Source organism: Serinus canaria, chromosome 4 (genome assembly GCF_022539315.1).
Source record: "Serinus canaria isolate serCan28SL12 chromosome 4, serCan2020, whole genome shotgun sequence".
Taxonomy (NCBI): Eukaryota; Metazoa; Chordata; class Aves; order Passeriformes; family Fringillidae; genus Serinus; species Serinus canaria.
Window position 1 is genome coordinate 14,258,388 of NC_066317.1, and position 22,245 is coordinate 14,280,632.

The following is a 22,245-nucleotide window of genomic DNA, read 5'->3' on the forward strand; positions in this document are numbered from 1 at the left end:
GACCTTGTCCTTTGTAATTTATTTCAATCGTGAGAGTTTTGATTTACTTGCTTCTTTATCTGTCTGTATTCTATGCATTGAAGTGCTTTAAGGAGGCGAACAGAAATAGCTGACTGGGGATTTGATTAACCTATACTTTTAGTAGCTGTCACCTCTACCATCATTAATAAGGTGACTTCTTAGGTTACTCAAAAATAGATGGGGATCTTTTTTTCATTGACATCATATTGCCATGTTGTCTTTTTCACTACCAGAAATTTTTACTGGGGCTTCCCAATTTGACGGGGCTTGGTCTAGGCATGGGGATTTTATGTTGTAGGGTGGATTGACCATTTTTCTGTTAGTAAGTGAGGCTCTCAAGGAAGAGAAGAGAAGCACTACCAGAAAAAAGGTGAGGAAAATATTATATTGGTATGGGATTAAGGCAAGGAATCACAAGGTGCATCTGCTATTACTAGCAAGCTTGCAAAAGGCAATTTGAGATGCAGACAGGTAATGTGTAGGAGCAGATTCTGCTTTTCCCTTGTATTTCAGCCTTTGATTGGACAGTATTTGGTCCCAGTGATGCACTGCTGTGAGCTGCTTCCATTTCTTCTGTGTACAGCGCTGTAGAGACAGAGGGAGGGAGGCAAGCTCAAGGACACAGCAGCAAACAGAGAAAGAAATAAACTTCTTTCCCTTTCGTGATCAGTCCTAGCAAGACTTTGTTGTTCTTCCTGATGTCAGTCTTTGGACAGGACCTGTAAGCACCTTATGGCCATCTTTGTTCACATTACTCTGGTTGAAAACTGGTGGAATGTTGTGTAAACTCATTTACATTTTATGTGGGTATTTCTTCACTTTTAGATACTAAAAACTAAGGAAGAGAGTAAATCAGAACCAAAGATTTTTTCTTTCATGGTAAAAAAAATTTTAAATTAAGGCACTCTGTCCCAAACTCCCTGCTGGTTGTGGAAAGGGAGATGGCACAAGTCACTTAGTGAGCTAGATGATAAATTTTAAATTCCTTTCACAATATTATTTAAATATGTATTTTTTTTCAGTCTGAATAATTCCTAACAATCTCGCTTGCCATGACCAGGATTCAATGTTTATTAAACAACTTTCAAAAAGAGATTTTAGAACTTAGAGGCGCACATTCTTTTTGGTCAAATGAATGATCTCTGTGAATTTTGGGCCTGATAAGCATATTATTTAGTGTAATTAGGCAGTGATCTGAGGAACAGAACTGTGTAGGAAGTGAATGGTTTGCCTTTCCTAAAGAAACTTCTCTGTGCATTTGTGTAATGTGGAAGATTTTTCTTGAAAAGGTTAAAAAAAGTTCTAATCAACTTCTGTACATTATGTAGAACTTCATTTTCTAAACTCTGCAAAAGAAAGTTTCATATTTAATGGGAAATCATGAATTATTCCATTTATTATCTACTTCCTCCTTTCAAAGACATGATCTGGATAAAAGGCGGGGTGAATAATTTCAAAAAATACAATACATTTTTAATGGGAAGGTGCAAACTACAGATTCTCATGACTATTAGCAAGTATAGAGGAAACAGAATTTTACTTGCAAAAACTCATCAGACTCTTGCAAAGATAAAATACATGACATACTTTAATAAAGAAGAACACAGTGAGCTGAAGTTTTTCTTTTTTTATGTAACTTGTTGTTTTTACTAAGTTTGGTCTTACGGTTTTTTAGTGCTTTTATTTCTCAGTAGTTCAACAATATTTACTACTGAAGATAATGTACAAGCAGTGCACAACTGACTTCTATTTTTAAAACACTCCATAAAGGTGAAGCATCTCTAACACACAAAAAGAGGCTGAGATGAAGAAAGATTGTCTAATATACCTTGGTGCAGTCATGACTTACTAATAATTTTTACAGTGAATCCTATATTGTCAAATCCTCACCTTTCCTTTCTTATCAATCTCTTTGTGGTCTATTTGTCCTTATCCTACTGAGTAAATTCAGCTGGGGACTTGAATAAGAGATTTCCTAAACAAAAGCAAAAGTACTGTGTGAATTGTTCATGTCAATACTGCAATAAATACAGAGCCTTAGATAGGGTTTTATGAAATTTCATAAGAGCAGCTTGAGAGGATACAGAAAGTAAATAATTATGTTTATCTGTCCTGCACCCTGTAAAATAAACATGCAGAGAAATTTAGTGACTGCTTTGATATCATGCAAGTCAAATGGAAAGGATTCCAAACTCACATGTTTCTAGCTCTCAGACGGTCAGGTCAGCTCTGAAATAAAAGAGGGAAGTTGAGAAATACTTCATTTTGATAAATAGTGCTCCATAAAATGTGGTTGGAATTACTTTTGGTTAAGGAACATTATTAATCTGGAAAGAAAAGTGGAAAGATTAATGAAGATAATGTTTTTTTCTGATTATTCTGGAAATAATCACAGGTGTGTTTATTTATGTAAGATGAACATTTTTATAAGGGTAGAATTTTTATCTTTAGTTTTAATGTTTTCTTTGCATTTATGTTTAGGGACAGAATGCTTCAAAAGTTTTTTCCTAAATTTATATTTCCATTTTCTGGGTTAATGAGAATTCTTAATTATTACAGTGCTTACATTCATTTTAAAACACTTTTTATGTGTCATCCTTTGATGTTTATAATTGATTAATTTTTCATTTTATGTAGCTTTGAACAAAAGGAAGTGGGTTCAATATATATGTTCTTTGCGGGATCCTACTGACAGGGTGTGCATCTCCCTTTGATTGCATGATTTAGGTTAAAGTGTGGTTTGACAACAATGCAGTGACTGAGGCAGCAGATGGAAAAGACTGCATTGCTAAAGCTAAAAGTTCTTGTAAATAATAAATTTAAAAAAAAAATATATATAAATATATATATATATATATATATATATATGGCATAAAATACTTACGCCTCGTTTTTTTTTTTTTATATTTGCTTTACTTTTGTCTTTCTGTTAATAGTTCTGGATAAATAGCTCCATAAAGTTTTTCTTCTTTAAAATATCTGTATTGTTACAAGTCAATTCCAAGTGCTGTTTTTCCCTCCCATGATGTGTGCAAATCGTTGTGCAATATTTTTTATTTATAATTAGAATAGGGAATCCTTTTTATAACATTTTGGGGGTTTGTGGATTTTATTATTTTTGTAATATGATATTAGCTATTTCAAGTTTGTAATTTGGAATTAAAAAGCAGGCACCCCACCCCAATGTAATTTAACACTCAGCCTTAGTAGTAAAATATTCTGAGGTGTAAGCTGTCTATTACTGCTTAATGGCATTTACTGTACTGTCATATCTTTTTTTAATGAGATTACTGTAGTCTACAATTTAACATATTACCATGCAGTAAATATTTCATTAAAAGAAAAGTATTTAAACGGACAGTCTTTAAAGCAGGATTAAAGAGGCTGTGCCCTGATGCAGTTCAATAGCTTTGTATCTGTAGCCGTACGTGGTACTGAAATGTGCTGAGTGCCTGGACTGTACAAGGGCTTGACTTACCAAAATACTTGTGTGGATAAATTCTCCCAAAGAATTGGGATAGCACAGGACTTGGATGTATTTTTGAGTTAGCTGTGTGCTCGCCTTTGATGGGTTGCAGCCCAGGGACGTGACAGTGTAGACAGCAGCAGAGTGAGTACAGGGCCTGACACCACTGGAACCTGGGTGCTAAAGGCACCTCAGCTTCCATATTTGCCAAGTGTTTGCATGAGCACTTTCGGTGTTCAACAATTCCCTGCACAAAATTCAGCTCCTTTTGGGCATGGGTCACCATCAGTGTTGCAAAACTGTTCTTGGTTTTTGGCTGTCCAGCTATAATTAAATAATTACTCCTCTTTCAATTACTAGGCAGAGCAGCCTGAAGGTATAAATTCTTACTGCATATTTGCCTTTTTGTATTTTATATACTATATTTGGTTTTTTACTTAATGCATATATTTTTCAAATTTTAGGTAGTAAATTATGATATTCCTATGTTTATGATGTGGTTTTTTTTGAATATAGGATAAGCAAAAAGTAGCTAAGTATTCATGTACTTTATGTAATTTTAATTTTCTTGTAGATTTATAGACAGGAAATGGAGGGGAAGTAAAATAAATTTGTTTAAATAAACATAAGCAAAAATATCTTTATTATTTTTTCATAATTTTGTGATGCTTATCTAAGGCATTTGTATCAGTCATTGGCTTGCCAACTGCAGAAGGAAATCCCAAGTGGATGAAACCTATTTGAATACAGTTTTTAAACATTATAATAATTGGTAGAGTAATTATTTTACACTGGAAGTACACTTTAATATTTTATATACTATCGTTGTTTTATCCATGCCATTTTGTTCTTTACAAAATGGGATTGCTACAGTACAATACAACAACTTGTATTGTAATAAGCACCTGGAATTAACTGGAAATACTAATTAAGCCCTACAAAATCAAAATATATGAAACCTGATTTGTGTATATATATATATATATATATATTTGTATGTATATATATATATATATGTATATATATATATATTTTGCATGCCTGTAATTGACCACATCAGTCAGGAGGCATAGAGAATTAATCTCCTAATAAATGATTCTGTTATGATTATTTCTAACACCAGTTCCTGCCTCTTGGCCTCTTAATTTCCTTTTTCTGTCCTCTCTTTCAGTTAAAGTGTAGAATGCAAATAGCCTTATTGTGGAGGATTTTAAGTTGGAGGAAATGTTGTGAGGTGCTGTGCTGATCTCCCAGCATTGCTTAAGGGTCTTGTAAAAGTGCAATACCATAATATAGGAAAGTCCTTGGGACTGGAACAACAGTGTAATTTCATTAATCTCACTGAACATTGCTATTTGTTATTCTTCCACTGGTAAAGACAGATTGGAATCAGGTTTCCATGATTTCTCAGCATGACTCTAGATTGTTTTGTAATAGCAATGATAATGCAAAAAGAAATCCATATAAGAAAATTACTGAAGTAGCTGTATAGTTTAGGAAAAAATTCAAATATCTTTAGCAGTATCTGAGTACACTTAAACTAAGCACAGTGTTAGCAGCAGTGTCTTTTCAAGCTCACAGATCCACATTCAATAAGTAGCTCCTTCCACCCATGTGATGTTACATGGCACAAAACTCTCACCTGTACCAAGAAGCCACTAAAATGGCAACTTTAACTTTTTGTTATTTATTTGGTACTGAAAACTCTTGTGACACACAACCCCCATCATGACATAGAGACTCTCAGAAGCTCACAGAATTTTTCAGCACTTTCTGATGCAGCACAGCATCACAGTAACTGCAGGTGTAGGATCAGATCCACCTGGAGCTCAGTGCCCTGCCTGCGTAAATAAACATTTAGCAACATCACGGGGTAGCAGCAATGACAGAAATGAGTGCACAGGCACAGGATCAGGGAATTCTTAGAGTGAGCTGGCTCTGTGGTAAGTGTTGTGGTTCTCATCTGTTGACTTTCATGGATGAGAAAAGCAAACCAATTTTCCTTTAAATTAAGCCTGATAAATTGGTATCTTTATTTTAACCATAAATACATAGAGATGCTCCAAATTTCATTATAAAATAGTTTGCTTTAAAAAAAAAAAAATCCATCTGAAACCTGTTTCTCTGGCATGATCTCATGATCACCCGAGGGGAGGGAGGACTTTGGATTTGCAGTCACATCACATTCAGTTTTAAAATGAAACCCGGCTGACCTTACAGAGCTGTCTGCTCACTCTGGTCCAACACATTCCGTGGCTTGCAGCCGCCGTGCGAGCCGTGGTGGTCCCTCGCCCTGTGCCCTGTGCCCTGCGCCGGGGCACGGCCGGGCCCTTTGTTCTGCGCCGGGATCCGCGCATCCTGCCTGCAGTTTCCCATATTTCCAGTAGATGCCCCCAGAGACCATTAAACCCCGAGAACGGCTCCGCTCCGGGCACGGCAAAGGGCAGGCGGTCTTCTCTCATTTCGCTCCTGGAAGTAACTTAATTGTTCAAAGGAAACCTCAAGTCAGCGCGGACGGATGCAGAAAAACAAACTCGCTTGTTTAACAGTAAATCATCATTTATTAGGTAGCAAGGTTCGAAAATGTTTAGTGTGAGGTTGCTTATCAATGTAGAAACGTACTACTAATGCTAACTGTGGGGTTTTATAAAATAAACCAAAGAATCATAGAATATCCTGAGTTGGAAGGAGCCTTAGGTATGATTTTTTGATATTGATATTAGAAATCAAGTAATCTTTAATTATCTAAAACATGAGTTGTTCTGCTTAACCTCAGATTTTATATGGTGCATGACATCATAAAAAGCAGGATGGAAAGTGTTCTGAGGACTGAGGATTTATAGTTTATCTCAAGGTATCATGAAAAGTTCGCTGCTCTCACCTACACCATACCTCTGTTCAAAAGGAGTGTTTGGTAGGGGGAAAAGAGGAGCCTGGAATTTTCATCTGGAAACACTAATAACTGTAACTATCTTAGATTTCATTGCAGTGTCAAGCTCTTTTAGGTGATACAAATACCATTTATCCCCATAATACCATTGATCTCTTGCCCAATTTCACTGTTTGTGTGTGATCAGTCACTTGTAGCTTATTTATTACAGAAACTTAGGGAAACAATAGTATTATTATTGTGTGCTTTGTGTACTTTGTGCATAATAACTGACATGACTTTCATTTTATGCCTCTAAATTTGAAGGGTTTTACAATAGACAGCTTCATTGCTTGTGTGCTAAAATCAGTTGTCTTTGCCTCAGAAAAAAATGTGCCCTGCACAGTAAGATTATCTCAGCATTATTTCAATATCTCCATTAATTGGGATGTGATTTATTAAAACACTCTTGACACTGGTTTTTAAAAATTACATGGTTTACGATATGCTTTGTTTTCCTGTACTGGTTTGCTAATAATGCTTTATTGTGGGGAAAATGTGCTTTGACTTCAAGTAAAATACATCAGTCTACAGAAAATAACATGGACACAGTTTTTCTATTTGTATGAATACCAGTTCTGTACCCAGTGAATGTTAAAATTACCTGAATGACATTTTTGGTCGTGACTGCTGAGATCTTTTACCACTACTTCTTTGTTTATTTCCAAAACAGCTCCTGATCTGATGCATGTGCACACACAAACATATATAGATCCCTTTGTATAAATTAACAGGCATGTGTGTGCCTGCTATGCAGATTGTTATTCCACTTCTCTGAGTTATATTACTATAGGATTCAGTCCTAGGCCTTTGGAAGTTGGTAGGAATTTTTTACCTATGCTCTTCAGGGTTTTTTTTTTTTTTTTTTATTACATAGAATTTTTAAACAGTAAAGAAAAAGGTAATCCATATAAAAATAGAGAATACATTGAATGGTATTAGCATAGTATCTTTACAGTATTTTGAAGCTATATACTGTACATTTAGTATATGTCAAGTATAGCATATTGTAGCAAATGAAAACTTAAATGTTTAAACATATTTTTAGTAAACTTTTATAAGATAAAATTGCAGATTTTTATGGTACAGAATAGTTATATCTTTTCCCTTATCTGTGTGAGAAATGTGTGATTTTCAGTCTGAAAAAGCATCTATTTATATATTAAACACAAATTCAGTACTGTCTGGTCTAAATTGTATAGGATTATTTTTATGCTCAGTTCTGCATGTGAAATGTGAAAAGTAAATGCGAAGGATTAATGTGCAACTGTGTAGTAAGAGATTTTAATTATATCAAATATTAAATAATGCAGATTATTTGCTTCCTACATCTTACATTGCTGTCTAATTTATTGACATCTAGCTAAGAAGTTTGTCACATCACTTCCATCTTATCAACATTGTTAAAAAATTGCAGTAGCTGTTTTTAAGATCAAAGTATTAATCTCATTGGGCTATTATTATTACTCCTGAATTTATTACACACACTATAAATCTCATCTTTCAGAATTTCATATTTATTTTAAAGCTGAGATAATTTGAATTTAAATGGTTTTTAATCCAAAAGGACAGTCTTGAAAACAGTTTGGTGGCTTCATAGAATATACAAGATAAAGGTAACACCTCTGTGTCCTTGCCATTTTACTGAAGTAAAGGTTGGTTTTCCCAGACTGGACAACCATCCCTGCAAGCCTTTACATCTGTACCTTGTGTTGCAGTCCCATTGGACTCATAGTTTTTTCCAGAAGAGGACACAATGTGATTGTTTCACACCATATAAAAGAAAAGTTTCGGTTATTTCCATAAATAATACCTCCAAAGGTGTATTACCAATTGAGAATATTTGATTCTACAACTTTTTGATATTAATATCTTATCAGAGTCTTTGAAGGCACTAAATTCAATTAAAATTCATCATAGCATCACTTATTTGTAAAATTAGGGAGAAATTATCAAACTTTTGCATCACTAAGCCAGCTGAAATTATATGCTAAATGGAAGGAAAATAATATCTAATTATTCTGGCATATCATATGTTTCTGGCATAGCATTTGTTTGACATTTTTAAGCCAAGCCATCCTGTCCTACAACAAAACTCTTTGATGTATATATATAACAACATATAACATATAGCAATATGTATATATAACATATAATAACGTTATATATAACAACATATATGTTGTTTTGACATGAGTCTCAATTTTCCCTGTGCACTGTCTTAAAGCAAACTAAGGGTTCATTGTGTTTTCATGGACTAATGTAAACATTGGGGGGGGTGTTCCCATCAGTCAGCCTTTTCTACCAAATATCAGCTAAAGAATACCAGTGTATTTTTGACCATATTTTCAATGTATATATATTTTTTTTTATTGATTATTGCTATGCTTGCTTCCCTAGGGTATGGCATTTGCAAACAGATTTTAGCAGATCTCTCTTTGAGTGGGGGAAATAATACCCACTCCCTGCTGCTGAACTGCAGAGGTCTCTTCCTGAAAGCTGTTGTACTTATCTGCACTTATTTGGTAAGGTGGAGAACAGAATACAAGTTTAAAGGCTTAAAATCTCCCTTTCTTATTCCCAGTTACAGGAATTCATACAAGAAGAACATCTGCATAGACATGCTGCGCCGGGGTTATCACAAGTCCTTCTCTGAGCTCCTCACTCTGATCCAGAAGTGGAATGCCTTCAGGGAGGCTGCAGGGCCTGGGTCAGCCATATGGCATGAGAAGTCCCTGGAGGAGCAGCCTGATAAGCTGGATCAGCTTTACCACTTCCTGACCGGGGCTGAGGCAGCCCAGCGAGCAGGTAAATGGGGGGATTGTGGGTAGCGGAGCAGCGGGAGCCGCAGCCGCCAGTGCCTGGGGGAAGCTTCCAAATTGTTTCATGTATGAATTTGAAACGCTACTGCATCTTAGCACATTGCAGCCTTAGTCAACTGAGCTGTATTTATAGAATAAATTATTAGGAGCTGCAGATATCAGGAGAGATTTTGTGAAGGAAGAAATAAAAAGGAAAAAGCATGTAGAATGAATTTTGATAACATCAGAAATATTTGATGTATTTACAGCTTTGATAACATCTCAATTATTTTCTCATAGTTTCATTATTTATTGTTTTTCTTCCTCTATTGATTTGAGTAGCTGGTTTTGTATTAGAAAAATTTAATAGGTGAAATGCTGTTTCACACAGTAATACTTTTATAAATCTTTTTATTAAATACCCTGCTAACTGTGTTTTGATTTGTGACTGACTTAAAAGTGATTGTGAACATGTCAAATAAAATACAGCACACAGATGTAACATGCCACCTGTGAATTACTAGATATTAGTGAAGACATAACTCCAAATTACTGTATTTTCTCTATTGCCTACTATTTACTAAGCACTCATATTTATAATTTCCTTTTACTATAAATAGTAACATAATTTACTCCATTTTTCTCCACTGGAATAATTGCAGGGATGGAGGCAGACAAAGCTCTACCTGCAGTTTTGTTTCATAGCTGAGTTGGTATCAGTATAGTTGTCTTGTTTCAAGTTGCATTTTGATCATTACAAATATGAAAACCTACATAATAAAATAATAAAAAACCTACATAATAAAAAACCTACATAATAAAACCTACAAATCTTGTGAATTTGGAATCTTATCTTTTTGACCGAAATTTAGAAACAGGCAACTTAATTTCAAAAAAAGGAACAGCAAAATAAACCCTTTTGGCACTTCCAAAAAATATTAATTTAAAATGTTTATTTGATGGCTGTGAAAACCAAAAGTTGTATTTCTTTATTTAATTCACTGTAATTCTTGACAGGAAGCCCAGCCAGCCATAATTGGAAGGAATCTTTAGCTTTGCCTGGAGTATGACTAAAACCTGAATAGGCACCCCTGTATCTTGCAGAATATGAAAGAGAAGTTTGGGGCTTGGACTGGCCTGGCAGAAGCATTCTGCCAATGTCTGGTGGTCAAAAAGTACTAGACATGGCTTATCTCAATGGGCCTGCTCCCTGCAGCTCCTTGAGAGCAGTTTGCCTGCCTTCAGTGCATGATATTTTTCAGTGTTACAGGGTGATGTGTGACAACAGAGGTGGCAAACATGAGAGGCAAGGCTTTCCCAAATGTGCAGTTCCTGCCCTTCTCTCACTGAACCTGGCATTTTTTGTGTGCTGGACTCTGTAAGTCTTTCACCTCTCGCAGAGACAAGGTACCACCACGAGCTTCCTGATTGCACCTTGCCTCTAGGAGAGAGTATCTCCCAACTTTGCCTGTTGATTAAAATGAAAGAATAAAAAAATAATGAGGACTTAAGAGTTGGCAAGCGTTGTTACTGAATTGCTGGATCAGGACATTATTTGTTCTGATTTTTTTCACCGGTTTCAATGCAAATCTTTGCACCAATGTCTTGTTTTATAAAATGAGGTTTGAGTTGCCTGGCAGGTGAAGGAGTGGGTGGTAATTCCTGTTGCAGGTCTGAGAGCCAGCAATGCTGCGAAGATTCACATGAATTGTGCAGCTCATCAAACACTAATTCAGTAGTTCTGCTAATCCAGTTACTCTCTGATTCTAATCAAATTGCTTGGGGCTCTGGCTTATGATCTCCTGACAACTCCAGTTGACTCCATTTAAGAATCATTCAGCAGTTCACCTCAGCTAGAACTTAACATGATGTAGCAGCCACAACAGCAGCTACAGACATGCATTTGCTCTTCAGTTGCCACAGTTCAAGCTTAAAAGGGGGAGGGTAATATTTGGGTCAGCAAATGGTGAGAGTTTCATAGCATGGTTGGTGTTGCTAATATTAGGTTGGCTGAAATTTTACCTATCTCAGGTAACAATTGTGCTGAAAAAGTGATATGAGCTATAAAAGACAACCATAAAAAATTCATTACTTGTAAGTTTTTTTATGAATGGAAACTTCACAAAATATTGGGGTTTGAACCTGGAGTGGTATGTAGAAAACACGACTCTTACTTTGTTAGTAAATTATTTTCTTATTTGTTATTTAATTTTTCTCATCTATTATTTTTGGATAATAGGGTTACTGTCTTAATTTTGAATGTAACTTAGAACTTCTAATTTTAGAGTTTTATGGTACTTACCATGGTGTTCAGAGCAGGCTATGTACACATTCAGTTTTCATATTTATTGGTGGAAAGTGTTAATATTGTAATGGTTTCCACAATTTATAGTTCTAGGACGCTACAATTCTTGACATAAATAATTTGCTTTGACTGAATCAGAGCCATCCACCACAATGTGCAGGCTGGTATCAAAGAACTTTCTTTGTTGCTGGGTTTGAAAAGAGTAACATTTTGTTTGCCAGCATTACACTGATTGCCTTTACATGCACCAGTAAAGGTTCTCTCTGTTTTCATTTTTAATAGAATATTTTGGTTGCACTTCAAATTACACAGGAGTTGCCTTTTTTTTTTTTAATTGCCTATTACCAGTATTTTACTGTGTGCAAAGAAAACAGTTTTTCTGGCCAACTTAAACTCATTTTTGTTGCATCTGAATACCTCCCAAGTATTTAAAAATAGAGAGGGGACTTTAATCATTGCAGCTTTTCAGAAAAATGACTGATGGAGTTATTTTGCCCTGAGTTCAGCATTATTCTAAAAGCACTGGCAGAAATATTGCCAATGCTTGACTATATTTTTGTTTTGCCTTCTTTATACAAGTAAAGAAAATGTTTCTGACTTCAAAATTGAGGGTGTTTTAATTATTCTTTGATGTTCCTTTATAGTGGACTAGCTTCTTTTTTTACTAGTTCTGGTTTCAGGAGCTTAGGGAAAAAAAGGAGGTAGTTGAGCTATTTAAATATGTATATAGTTGTAGGTCTTTTTACAGAAGAATGCAGGATAAATGCCAGAGTAATGGATCTGCACAGCTCAGCATTTGATGTATACAGTGATTTCTTGGCACATCTATGGAAATACTGGGGGTTCCTTCAAAAGGCAAGCTGTATTTTGTATTTATCAGTACTGATAGTACTCTATCAGTATAGAGTGAGCTGGTTTGCTTGTAGACATCGAAAGGAATGCAAAGCAAGTTCCAGCTCAAGAACAATTAAAGGAAGAGCTGTCCCAGCTGTTAACTCTACTTTGCCAGAGAAGGAATGCAAAACCAGGGAAAGTGCCACAGTTCAGTGGCTGCAGCTGTGTTGGGCAGTCAGCACTGTAGTGGCTGATCACTGTGCCAAAGCCAGAGGATGGGATCCTCAGGTATGAACATGCCTTCAGAAGGGCAAGACACTACTTATTAGCTGATCACCGGAGCAGCTGCTGGAAACCAGGAGTTAAAATCTGGGAGCTGCTGCCCTTCTGAGATTCCACCTGCTCCTGGTTCCTGAGCCCACTCAACCTTTGTGCTATGCTGTGCGCTAAATGCTGAATCTGTGCTCGTGCTGCAGGCTGCTGACCCTTGTTCTAGACAGTACCAGACACACAATTAGAAAGAAGTGACAACTTGGCTTTCTTTCCCTCACTTCAGTGTAGAGAAAAATTTTGACAGTATGAGTTAACATTAGTTTTTGTTGTAAAATATGTCTTTTCATAAAGTGTATGAAAAAAGCATGAGTATTTGATGTGCATGCACTGGAAAATCTTTGCCCAGTTTACTCAAGGTTGAAAACAGAGTTTAGCATTTTACAGTAGATAGCTTTTCTGTAAGGTTATGCCTTAGGCTTGGGCTAGAAACATTGCAATAACCATATTGCCCATGCTACTTTGAAAAAAAAATGGAAATAGGTTATGCCTTAAAAGAAAAAAGTATAACAAACCCTCTTTTAATATTTGCTTGGATGAGGCATAGTTTTGTTTGCTTTTGAGGGACTGGGCAAGGGAACACTGTTTTATTTTCTAAGCAGGTTTGTCACTCCCTACTTAATATTTTATCACAGGAAAAAACGCAGCTGTTGCTGGAGACCAGTGGAGAATTTTATTATTTTTATAGTTATCTTACAAAAAGTTGAATTGATTCTGTCCAGGAAAGAACCCAAACCATCTAAAATACAGCCACTTGTAGAACTATCATTGACTTCAACAGAAGCAGCACTTTTTAGAAAATTTATGTAGTATGTTTTTGTTGCAATAGCTTGGAGTTCCCTTTAAGCATTCCAGATTACCAGCTAATTCACTCATATTATTATCATTAGTTGGTCTTATCCTTTACCCAGTAAAATTATACCCTGACCATTTCCCTAGCTTTTTTTTTTAATAGACTGTGCATTGATTAAAAGCATTTTCCCTATATGTACCTGGCAGTGTTGGGAGTGGTGTGCTCTGTGCACACTCTAGGAAACAGTCTCTGCCTGTAACTTGGTGTCATCATGCTCCCAACTCACATTTTCACTTTCTTCATTTGTGGACTTACAGCTAAACATTCATGAAAAAAAGTTTATCTATTTATGAATAAACTCTCTGGAAAAAGGAGTGATTGAGAAGTCTTCTACCTACAGATGTAGAGGCATCCTTTTTCTGAACAAGCAAAAGGGACTGATTCTTTGCCATGTATAGATCCAGGTGGAAATAACTGATTGCAGCACCATATTCAGCTGCAATTTGTGCTTCTTTTTGGTCCAACATCTTCCATCCTGGATCTTTCTCTGTGTGAATTCCTCACAGCATCATCTGTCTTGCTACTAAGTCACTGATTTTGATCTTTTTGGCAATAGAAAAATTAGTCTTCCAGCACTGTGTCTTATTCTGACATAAAAAATTACTCCTAGTGATTTAATTGACCTTAGGCCACACCTTTATGTGCCTTCAAGAGTGAAGGGTCAGTTATAATCCAGTCATCCACACTGCAAACAGCTAACTGGAAGATGAGTGTTAACACCTGTTGAAGCATTTCCACATGGCCTTTGTCTGGCAGGAACAAAGCTCTGACTGGTGAGTGGGAAATAAGGACTCAGAGCTGGATGTTGAAAGATTTCTTTCTGATACCTGTAGTTTAGAATTCAGTACAAGTTCTTTTTAATGGAAAATGGAACACCTGCCTATTTTATTCTTCAAAGGAAACACCAAGCCAAGATCTCTTCCTGATGTTTTCATCTGTTCTCTAAAGACCATTCCTGTACTTCTTTCCCTTTCTTCCACTGCATCCTGCCACAAAGGAGATCATAGAGATATGGCAGCAAGTTGTACTTGAGTCACACTAGGATGGCTTGCTGGCTTTCTGTGTGTTTCTTTTCTCTCATGTTAGCCCTGTTGGGGTTCTCAAACTGCACCTCACTATCCCTAGCATTACACTACTTAGTAGTTGTCTAGCTGAGCACAGCAAACATGCAGATATGGATTTGAGTGATCCTCTGTTCTGTGCACAGCCTTGAAGTTCTTGAGAAGAGTCCAGGAACAAAGGTATTGTTCAGTGGGCTGATCAGGGCCTGTGGCTTGAGCACAAGAGGAGATGCTACTTGGCAGCTGAGGTGCACCTAAAGAGGTCCTGATACACAGCAGGGAATACCCTGTGTGTTTAATATATGGGGTTTAATGTTTAAGCTCAAGTTGAAGGTTTTTGGTTTTTTTTAAATCTCTGTTTAACAGAAAGATCTCAGAAAGGTTTGATAGGTGTGGGAACTCAGCACATCACTCCTGATGTCCAGAGCTACCGAGAGAACCCTTGGGAGGCTCGGAAGTCTTGGAATGTTGCCAAAAGCACTTGGTGGCTTGATTTTGATCCATCTAGGGATGTGCCACCCGTGTATGAGGAGATGAAACCTGTGAGAATCACTCAGGTGTGAATGGTGAAGGGAAGACATAATTATAGGGTAAATCACAGATTTTGGGGTTTTGGTACAGGGGGGTTGTGGAGACAAGATGGAGGAATCAGGGCATGTTGCAAGGCTCTTCTTTCTTCTTCTTGTCATTCATCTTCTGTGGTGGTGTTGGCACTTGTGGATTGGTCTGGGGTGAGGGGCACTTGGTGACAAGGGTGATAGGTATTGGGAATAAAGAGTAAATAAGATACACGTAGTTTTTGTTATAAAAGACATGACCGCCTTGTAGGCAGTCAGAGTGCCTTTGGCTGCCGTGCTGGTCAGATCCAGGTCGGGTAGAGAAGGGACTTTGTAGATAAGATATAATAAACAATTCTGAAGACCGAAAAAACCTAGAGTCCAGACTCATCTTTTGAGGCCCAGCGTGCAAGAACCATCCTAAGCGTGTGTGGGAGCAGAGACGAACAGCCGAACCCCATAGATAGGACAAGTCACCTTTTGTACATAAATGTCACTGACATGTTTTATGAAAAATCCTTTCCTTAGGATTTTTCCCCTCCTGGGAAGCTGAGAGGCCTCAGGAACAAACTGTAAACAATTCTTATCTACTGCTGTGGAATGCAACAGGGAAATCTCTGATTGGCCTTGTCAGGCTGTTTGCAATTAAGAGCCTATCACAGATCACCTGTCCAGCCGGTTTCGGTCTGAGAAGACCTTTGTTTTCACATTCTATTCTATTCTTAGCTTAGCATTGTAGTGAAATCCTTCTCTCTATTTTAGTATAGTTTATCTCTTTTAGTATAGTTTTAATATATTATCTATGATATAATAATAAATCAAGCCTTCTGATACATGGAGTCAACTTTCTTGTCTCTTCCCTCATCCTGGGACCCCTGTGAACGAGGTAACACATAAACACTCAATTAGGGAGTTGTTTTTCTTTTTTTTGATCAACAGAAACCTAAAGATTACTTGTTTGCGTCTATTTTATAATCAGTAAAATTTTGTAGAGAATGTATTCTACAAAACCAGAGTGTTCAAAGTTTTAATATCCAAACTACTTGGAGATTTTATAGAAGAGAGTATTTACCTATTCCTATATTCCTCTCCTGGGGATGTAAAAGTTACTTTCACTAAGTCTGACACACTAGCTTTGCCACTGTCAGAATAACATCAGTTAACTTCTTGATCTGTAATGCAGACTTTGGGTCTGAATCTAAATGACTTGTAAAAGTCTGGGGTTTGTTTTGTGGCCTGCGTATCCGGTCAGCCACTGCCCAAGCCAGTGCCAGAGACAAGGTTGTCTTTGTGCACTTCTCATTGTTATGCACCGGCAGGATTGTCATCAGAGGTCACATTAAAGTTCATTCAATCAAAGCTGGAGTCTGCCTCGGGTCACTTCCATCCCTTGGGATTTGTATGGCACTACCTGAAGTTATTTGCCTAATTTTATGTCATATAAGTGCCTTGATACTTCGTAGCAATGATTTCAGAGGAGCAAATCTGATCCAGTGTTTCTGTATCCAATGATGATCCAATTATCTCTTCCCTTTCTGGCATATTGCAGCCATTTGTATGCATCCTCTGGTATCTTTGAGTTCATTTTCACTTAGCTGTGATCTAATGTGTATTATTATCTTTATGTCAGTGGTTATAATTAGGTTTCGTATTTCACTGCTCCTGTGGTTTTGTGCTTGTAATCGTGGGAAGCTCTGCCTCTACTTCTAAGATAATCTCTAAAAGCATTTCCTTGTGCTGCAAGCATTGTTCAAGTCAGGACGAGATAAACCTCATCCAAGAAGTTTCTGCTTTTCTTCACTGAGAGGAAAGGAATCCTAGGTAACTCCTATCCGTATCTAAATTGGTTCATTTGGATGAATCCCACCTGGGTATTGAATTTATCTACGTGTGTTGTCCTGGATTTGGCTAGGATAGAATTAATTTTCTTCTTAGTAGCTGGTACAGTGCAGTGTCTTGGATTTAGTGCAATGTTGATATGTGTGATAATGATGTTGCATAGATGTATAAATATATGTTACATACAAATACAGGCATGTATGTGTGTATGTGCATGTACACAGGTAAATATAGGTATATTAAGCCCAACCCAGTTTTGTTATTTCCATTCCAGAATCATTTGAGGATATTTTTATGAGGCTATTGTACCAAAATAGTCCTAATTTCTAATGTATAAATATGTTTTATATGATGTAGACTCCAGGATATTCTGAAAAAGAGGCACCCAAGAGGTGCTTTTTCAGTTCTCAGAAACAAAAGGCATGGAAACTCCTAGCCATGAAGAATGTTCAGATTAGGAATACGTGAAGTCTGTATATTGATAAATATTCCTCTCAAAGCTGAATTTCAAAACTTAAGCTGATGTTTTAATTTAAAACCTTAGATGAAAATGATGTGATGATAATCTGAATGTAATTTCTGAGCTTTTTTTTTTTTTGGTGTTTTTAGAGAGATTGTGAATCACTCATTTATTGGAGGAGATGTTATCTCTTTTAAAATACTAGAATTAGAAATGCATATAACAATAATACACATTGCTTCAAAATCATAATTTTATATATTTTAATAGGAATTTTATAGAAAGGTAGAAATCTGAGGTTACAACTTCATGGAAGGCAAAATTCTGAGAAAATAAGTAAGAAAGCAAAATAATAAATAAAATGAATAAAATAACAAAAGCAGTAAAAAAAAATATTGTTTACCATTAGAAGATGAATTTTTAAATCAAAAGATAAAAAGAGTGTCCAAGAATGGGGAAAAGGTTTCAGCTTGATTTCAAAAAACTTTAAGCAGAAAGAATTCAGACAATGTTCTCTGAAATGACCAAGATGGAGAAAAAAGAAAGAGATAAAAGTAGTAGATGAACATCTTGAAGACTACAGACATGATTAGCTCTTTTTCTCAAAAGAATGAAGTCCTTACTGTGTTGTGCAACACACTGAAGAACTTTATCAAGATAGTCAGGCTGTTGACAGTCATGACAACAGAGAGAATGAGAGATTTACATTTCTTCAATTAGTTCATATGTAATTTGTAATTTTAAGACAGAACATACTAGAGATGAGGCTGACAAATCCCTCTTGTGTGGTTTAGTGATGAATTTAAAGTACTTGTTTGGGTAATTGCTGCAGTGTGTTCCAAATAGTGCAAGTGACTTGCATAGGTGGTGGAATTTAGAGTCATTAAACTCATCCTTTTGGGAGCTGGATTTCCCCCAATTCTTCTTGTAGATAACAGAAGAAGAGAATTTAACTGTGTCTTTTGATTGAAGTATTTTGGTATGGTTGTCATTGTTCTAAAACACTTGGGAAAGATATGGACTTCAAGATCTTGCCTACCCTGAAAAGATTTATTTTTTCCTAGTTGATTTCAGTGTGGTGCTTCATACCCAGAATAAAGAGGTTTTTTCTCCATTTTCTCTCTTTTTGAGCAAAGCTTACAAATTGCAGAGCTCCTAAAACAAAGCAGTTCTGTTCACACCCCCAGCTTAACCAAAAAGTCTCTTACCTGCTGCTAGACCTGTGCTTAACTCCTTCTTTACCCAAATACGTGGAAATTCCTTTTAGAGCTGGCTGTGTGGCTCATATTCATTTAACAGCCACAAACATACTAAGTAGCCCACCAAAACTGCAATGGAATTTTAGCTAATTATTCAACTTCACATCAGGTTCATGCTCTACTTTATTATTTCGTAGATTTTTCAGCATCATATAAGAAATAGATCTTTCAAATTCACTTTAGGGTGGAACAGTATGTTAACATTTGTCAGGAAAGTTTTAGATTTCTACTCCAAATTAGTAAAGTTTTGGAATAATTCAAGGCTGATATTTTGTGGGGTTTTTTTTAAAGGTGCTTTTCCAAGGTAAATAAGTTGTTATTCTGTAACTTTAAATTGTGGATAATTTTGTATTGCTACTTAGATTTAGGACTTGCAGATTTTTTGTAAATTTTAGGGATAATATATGTTCATTCAGCTGTCTGAGATGATAAAGAGTAGAATCCAAACTTCAGGTCATGGAGAAAACCTGGGACTTAGAATCCAGTGCTTTCCACATTTGTTCTGAGAACAAATTCTTGGTGAACTGGGTGGGGGTCCTAGGGAAATGGGTGCAATTTCAGTTTATCTCTGATTTCTAAGACTGCTAAGGTATTAAACATGGGAATATACATGAAAACTCAAAGCCCCTCTTGTAAGTCATACTTTAAACATGTAAAATTATATGAATTAATGGATTGTGTTTGCAGAGTGTTCTTTTTGGTTCTTGATCTCCATATACACAGTTGTTACCTTAGAGGTCCAGGGTTTGGAAAGTTCTTAGGCCTTTTCAGGGCCCAGAGGCTCAGACAAATCCTTCTCCAGTCTCACTCTGTCTTCTCTTTTGACTAGCCAGTGTTTTATCCAGGTTCTGAGTGTTTTATTGAACTGAATTCTGGTTTTGCACACAGAAATTCGAACAAAAATATGTTTCCAATTGTGCCTAATTTGTAAGGTTATACTTTTCCTCTTCAACTTCTCTGAGGGAACACATAGCAGAACTTGATGGCATTTGAATGGTAGAAATAAAAATAGCTCTTAATTTTCATTGTGATTATTGCTATAACATGCAGAATTTCTGAACTCTGATGATAATATAACATTTTTTATTTTGATTTTTGTTTTTAAAGGGTACTATGAGAAGGTGTATGATAACCAGCTTAGCTTGGCCTGCTTTTTCACTGATCCTGAGGACAAATGGTTAAGTAACTACTTCTATGAGCAAAGCTATAACACAGCTCAATTAGTAGAAATTGATGGTGGGAAGAGAAAGGCACAAGCATATGTAAACATGGGACTCATCAAAGAGGAAGAAGGTAAGGCACTGACATCACAAAGCTGCTTTGGATGGCATCTCTAGTTGCACAAACTGGGCTGAATTAAAAGCGCTGGGGACATGTAGTTCTGTAATATTTAATCCTGCTTCCAATTTACACTTAGATAAACATCCTGTGTTTTTGTTCTTTTTAAAACAAAACATTTTTAAAATGACCTTCTGGTTCTCTTGGCCACAAGTGACACCCTCTTTATTAATTCCTGACTGCCACATTGGTGTTTGCTTCAGACTTAGACCTCACCACCTGCTCCCTTTCTCCATGTACATCCTTAAACTGTGAGTCTCTGAAATCAGAAGATATTAATAGAAGTAACTAGAATCATAGAACAGCCTGGGCTCTGAGGGACCTTGACAGGTGATCTGATCCAACCTTTCATGGGAAAGGGAGCCTAAATGAGGTTATTTTAGCACCCTGTCAATTGCATCTTAAAAACCTCCAGTGATGGGGACTCTACCACATCCCTGGGGAGCCTGTTGCAGTGAACAGTTGTTCTCACTGTGAACAATATTGTTTTCTTATATCAAGGTGAACCTTGTTTCTGTATTTAAAAGCAGATATTACCTTTCATGGCAGAGGGACTTGTGTGGATAGCAGTCTGAGTATAAGAAAAGGCATTTTCCTCTGTTTGCCTAAAATCCTTTCGTGGTGTAGAGGGCAAGCAATAAGTAAGCTTCAAGTAATTGAATAAAGCCTGTCTTCCAGTTCTAATTTGTAAGTGTACTGCATGCCTGACTATTGCTTAAAATATGTGATTTCTGTAGCTACTATGGTTTTGTTTCCGAATTTGACAGTGGATTGAAACAATTCCAGCTCTGAACTCAACTTGTAGCTGGTTTCTTCTATAAAGTGGCTTCTCTTAGGAAGAAAAAAAAAAAAAAGATTGACTGAAATTGAAATATTTTGTGGAAATAATCTAATTCCATTAAATGTCTGGTGAAATGGGTGTGTTTTGAAAGATGGCCCCATTTCCAAGCAAAAGCCTGGACATAAAACAAAAAGTCTGCAGCCTTTTTTTTTTTTAATTGAAAGGGTGTTGTCCTATTTTTTTCTTCTTGTTCTCTTACAGCTGACGCATGGCACCTTTTTTTATATTTCCTCACATCTTTCTAGACTGATGGTCATTCACACTGTTTTCCTGTGAACTGTTGTCTTATATTTCTTGCCTGCAACACTCAGACCTGGATTCAGTTTAAAATTTGAGCACGTACCAATAATCAGTAAAATCAAGGATTACTTTTCCTACACATGGTATCATCCAGGTTCCCAGCTGATAAGATAGCAGTTGCTTAAAGCCCAGCCAGTCACAACCAAATCATTTTCATTTTGAATGAAAAATGCTTAGGTCAGTTATCTATCTCTTACTCAGTAGAATAAAATTACTGAAAAATTGCCGGATTTTATTTTTTTTGGCAACCTTTTTACTTGGTCCTTCAGTTATTAAAAAAAAATTTAAAAAGGTGCAGACAAGCAAACATTCATATCTACTTGTAACTTCAAAGGTTCTTACTGAGTGTGACTCACTGCTGTTACCCAAGCACTGCCTAAAAAAATTTAACGTTTTCTACTTTATGACATCTTAACCAAAAGTTGTTGAATAATTAAATATCTTGAGGCCCATTATAAGAGCGCATAAGTAAAGTTATGAAATAGCCTGAGATTATAAGGGAAGCAAAAATTTTATTTTCCAGCTGAAGAATATTAGAAACTTTTAGAAGAGAAGCTTCTTATTAACCTTATTAACGAGAAATAAAGCAAAGTGGGTTTTCAGTGCCCAGGGTAAAACTCCACTGGATCTGTGGGCTCTGTCTGTTGAAAGTATTATATTTCCAGAGAGAGAGAGGTAAAAAAATAAAGAAGCTGAGAGAGTAAGCATAGGATTTGCTTTGAGGAACCACTGAGAAAAAGAGACAGCAGATGTATTCCATGCACTTTGTATTTTCAAGGGTGAAAAATTGATTCAAGGGCAAGTTGTGATTGGAGAAAAAGTATAAGAGGACATGTTGGGTTGGCATTATATAATAGTCCATCAGTTTTAATGGTGTTATAAGTAAGATTTTAATTCTGCTTTTTCTTTTGTTCAGTTATTTATAATTTGATAATTAATTTGTGAAAAAAATTAGATTCTCTCTTCTCTGGGGGTGTATGTACAGGAATAAATGTAAACATCTGATCCCAGTTATTTTCAGTTCTCTTATCCAATAGTGTATTTTTCATTA

At 36.2% G+C, this 22,245-nt stretch overlaps 1 protein-coding gene across 1 annotated transcript in view; it reads left to right on the forward strand.

Annotated features, from left to right (window-relative positions):
- TTC29 (tetratricopeptide repeat domain 29) overlaps positions 1 to 22,245 on the forward strand; it is a 115,049-nt gene that overhangs the window by 9,709 nt on the left and 83,095 nt on the right. The window contains exons 4-5 of the mRNA XM_050974099.1: positions 9,001 to 9,224; positions 19,823 to 20,008. Coding sequence (XP_050830056.1) covers positions 9,001 to 9,224; positions 19,823 to 20,008 — 410 coding nt within the window. The remainder of the gene's footprint in view (positions 1 to 9,000; positions 9,225 to 19,822; positions 20,009 to 22,245) is intronic.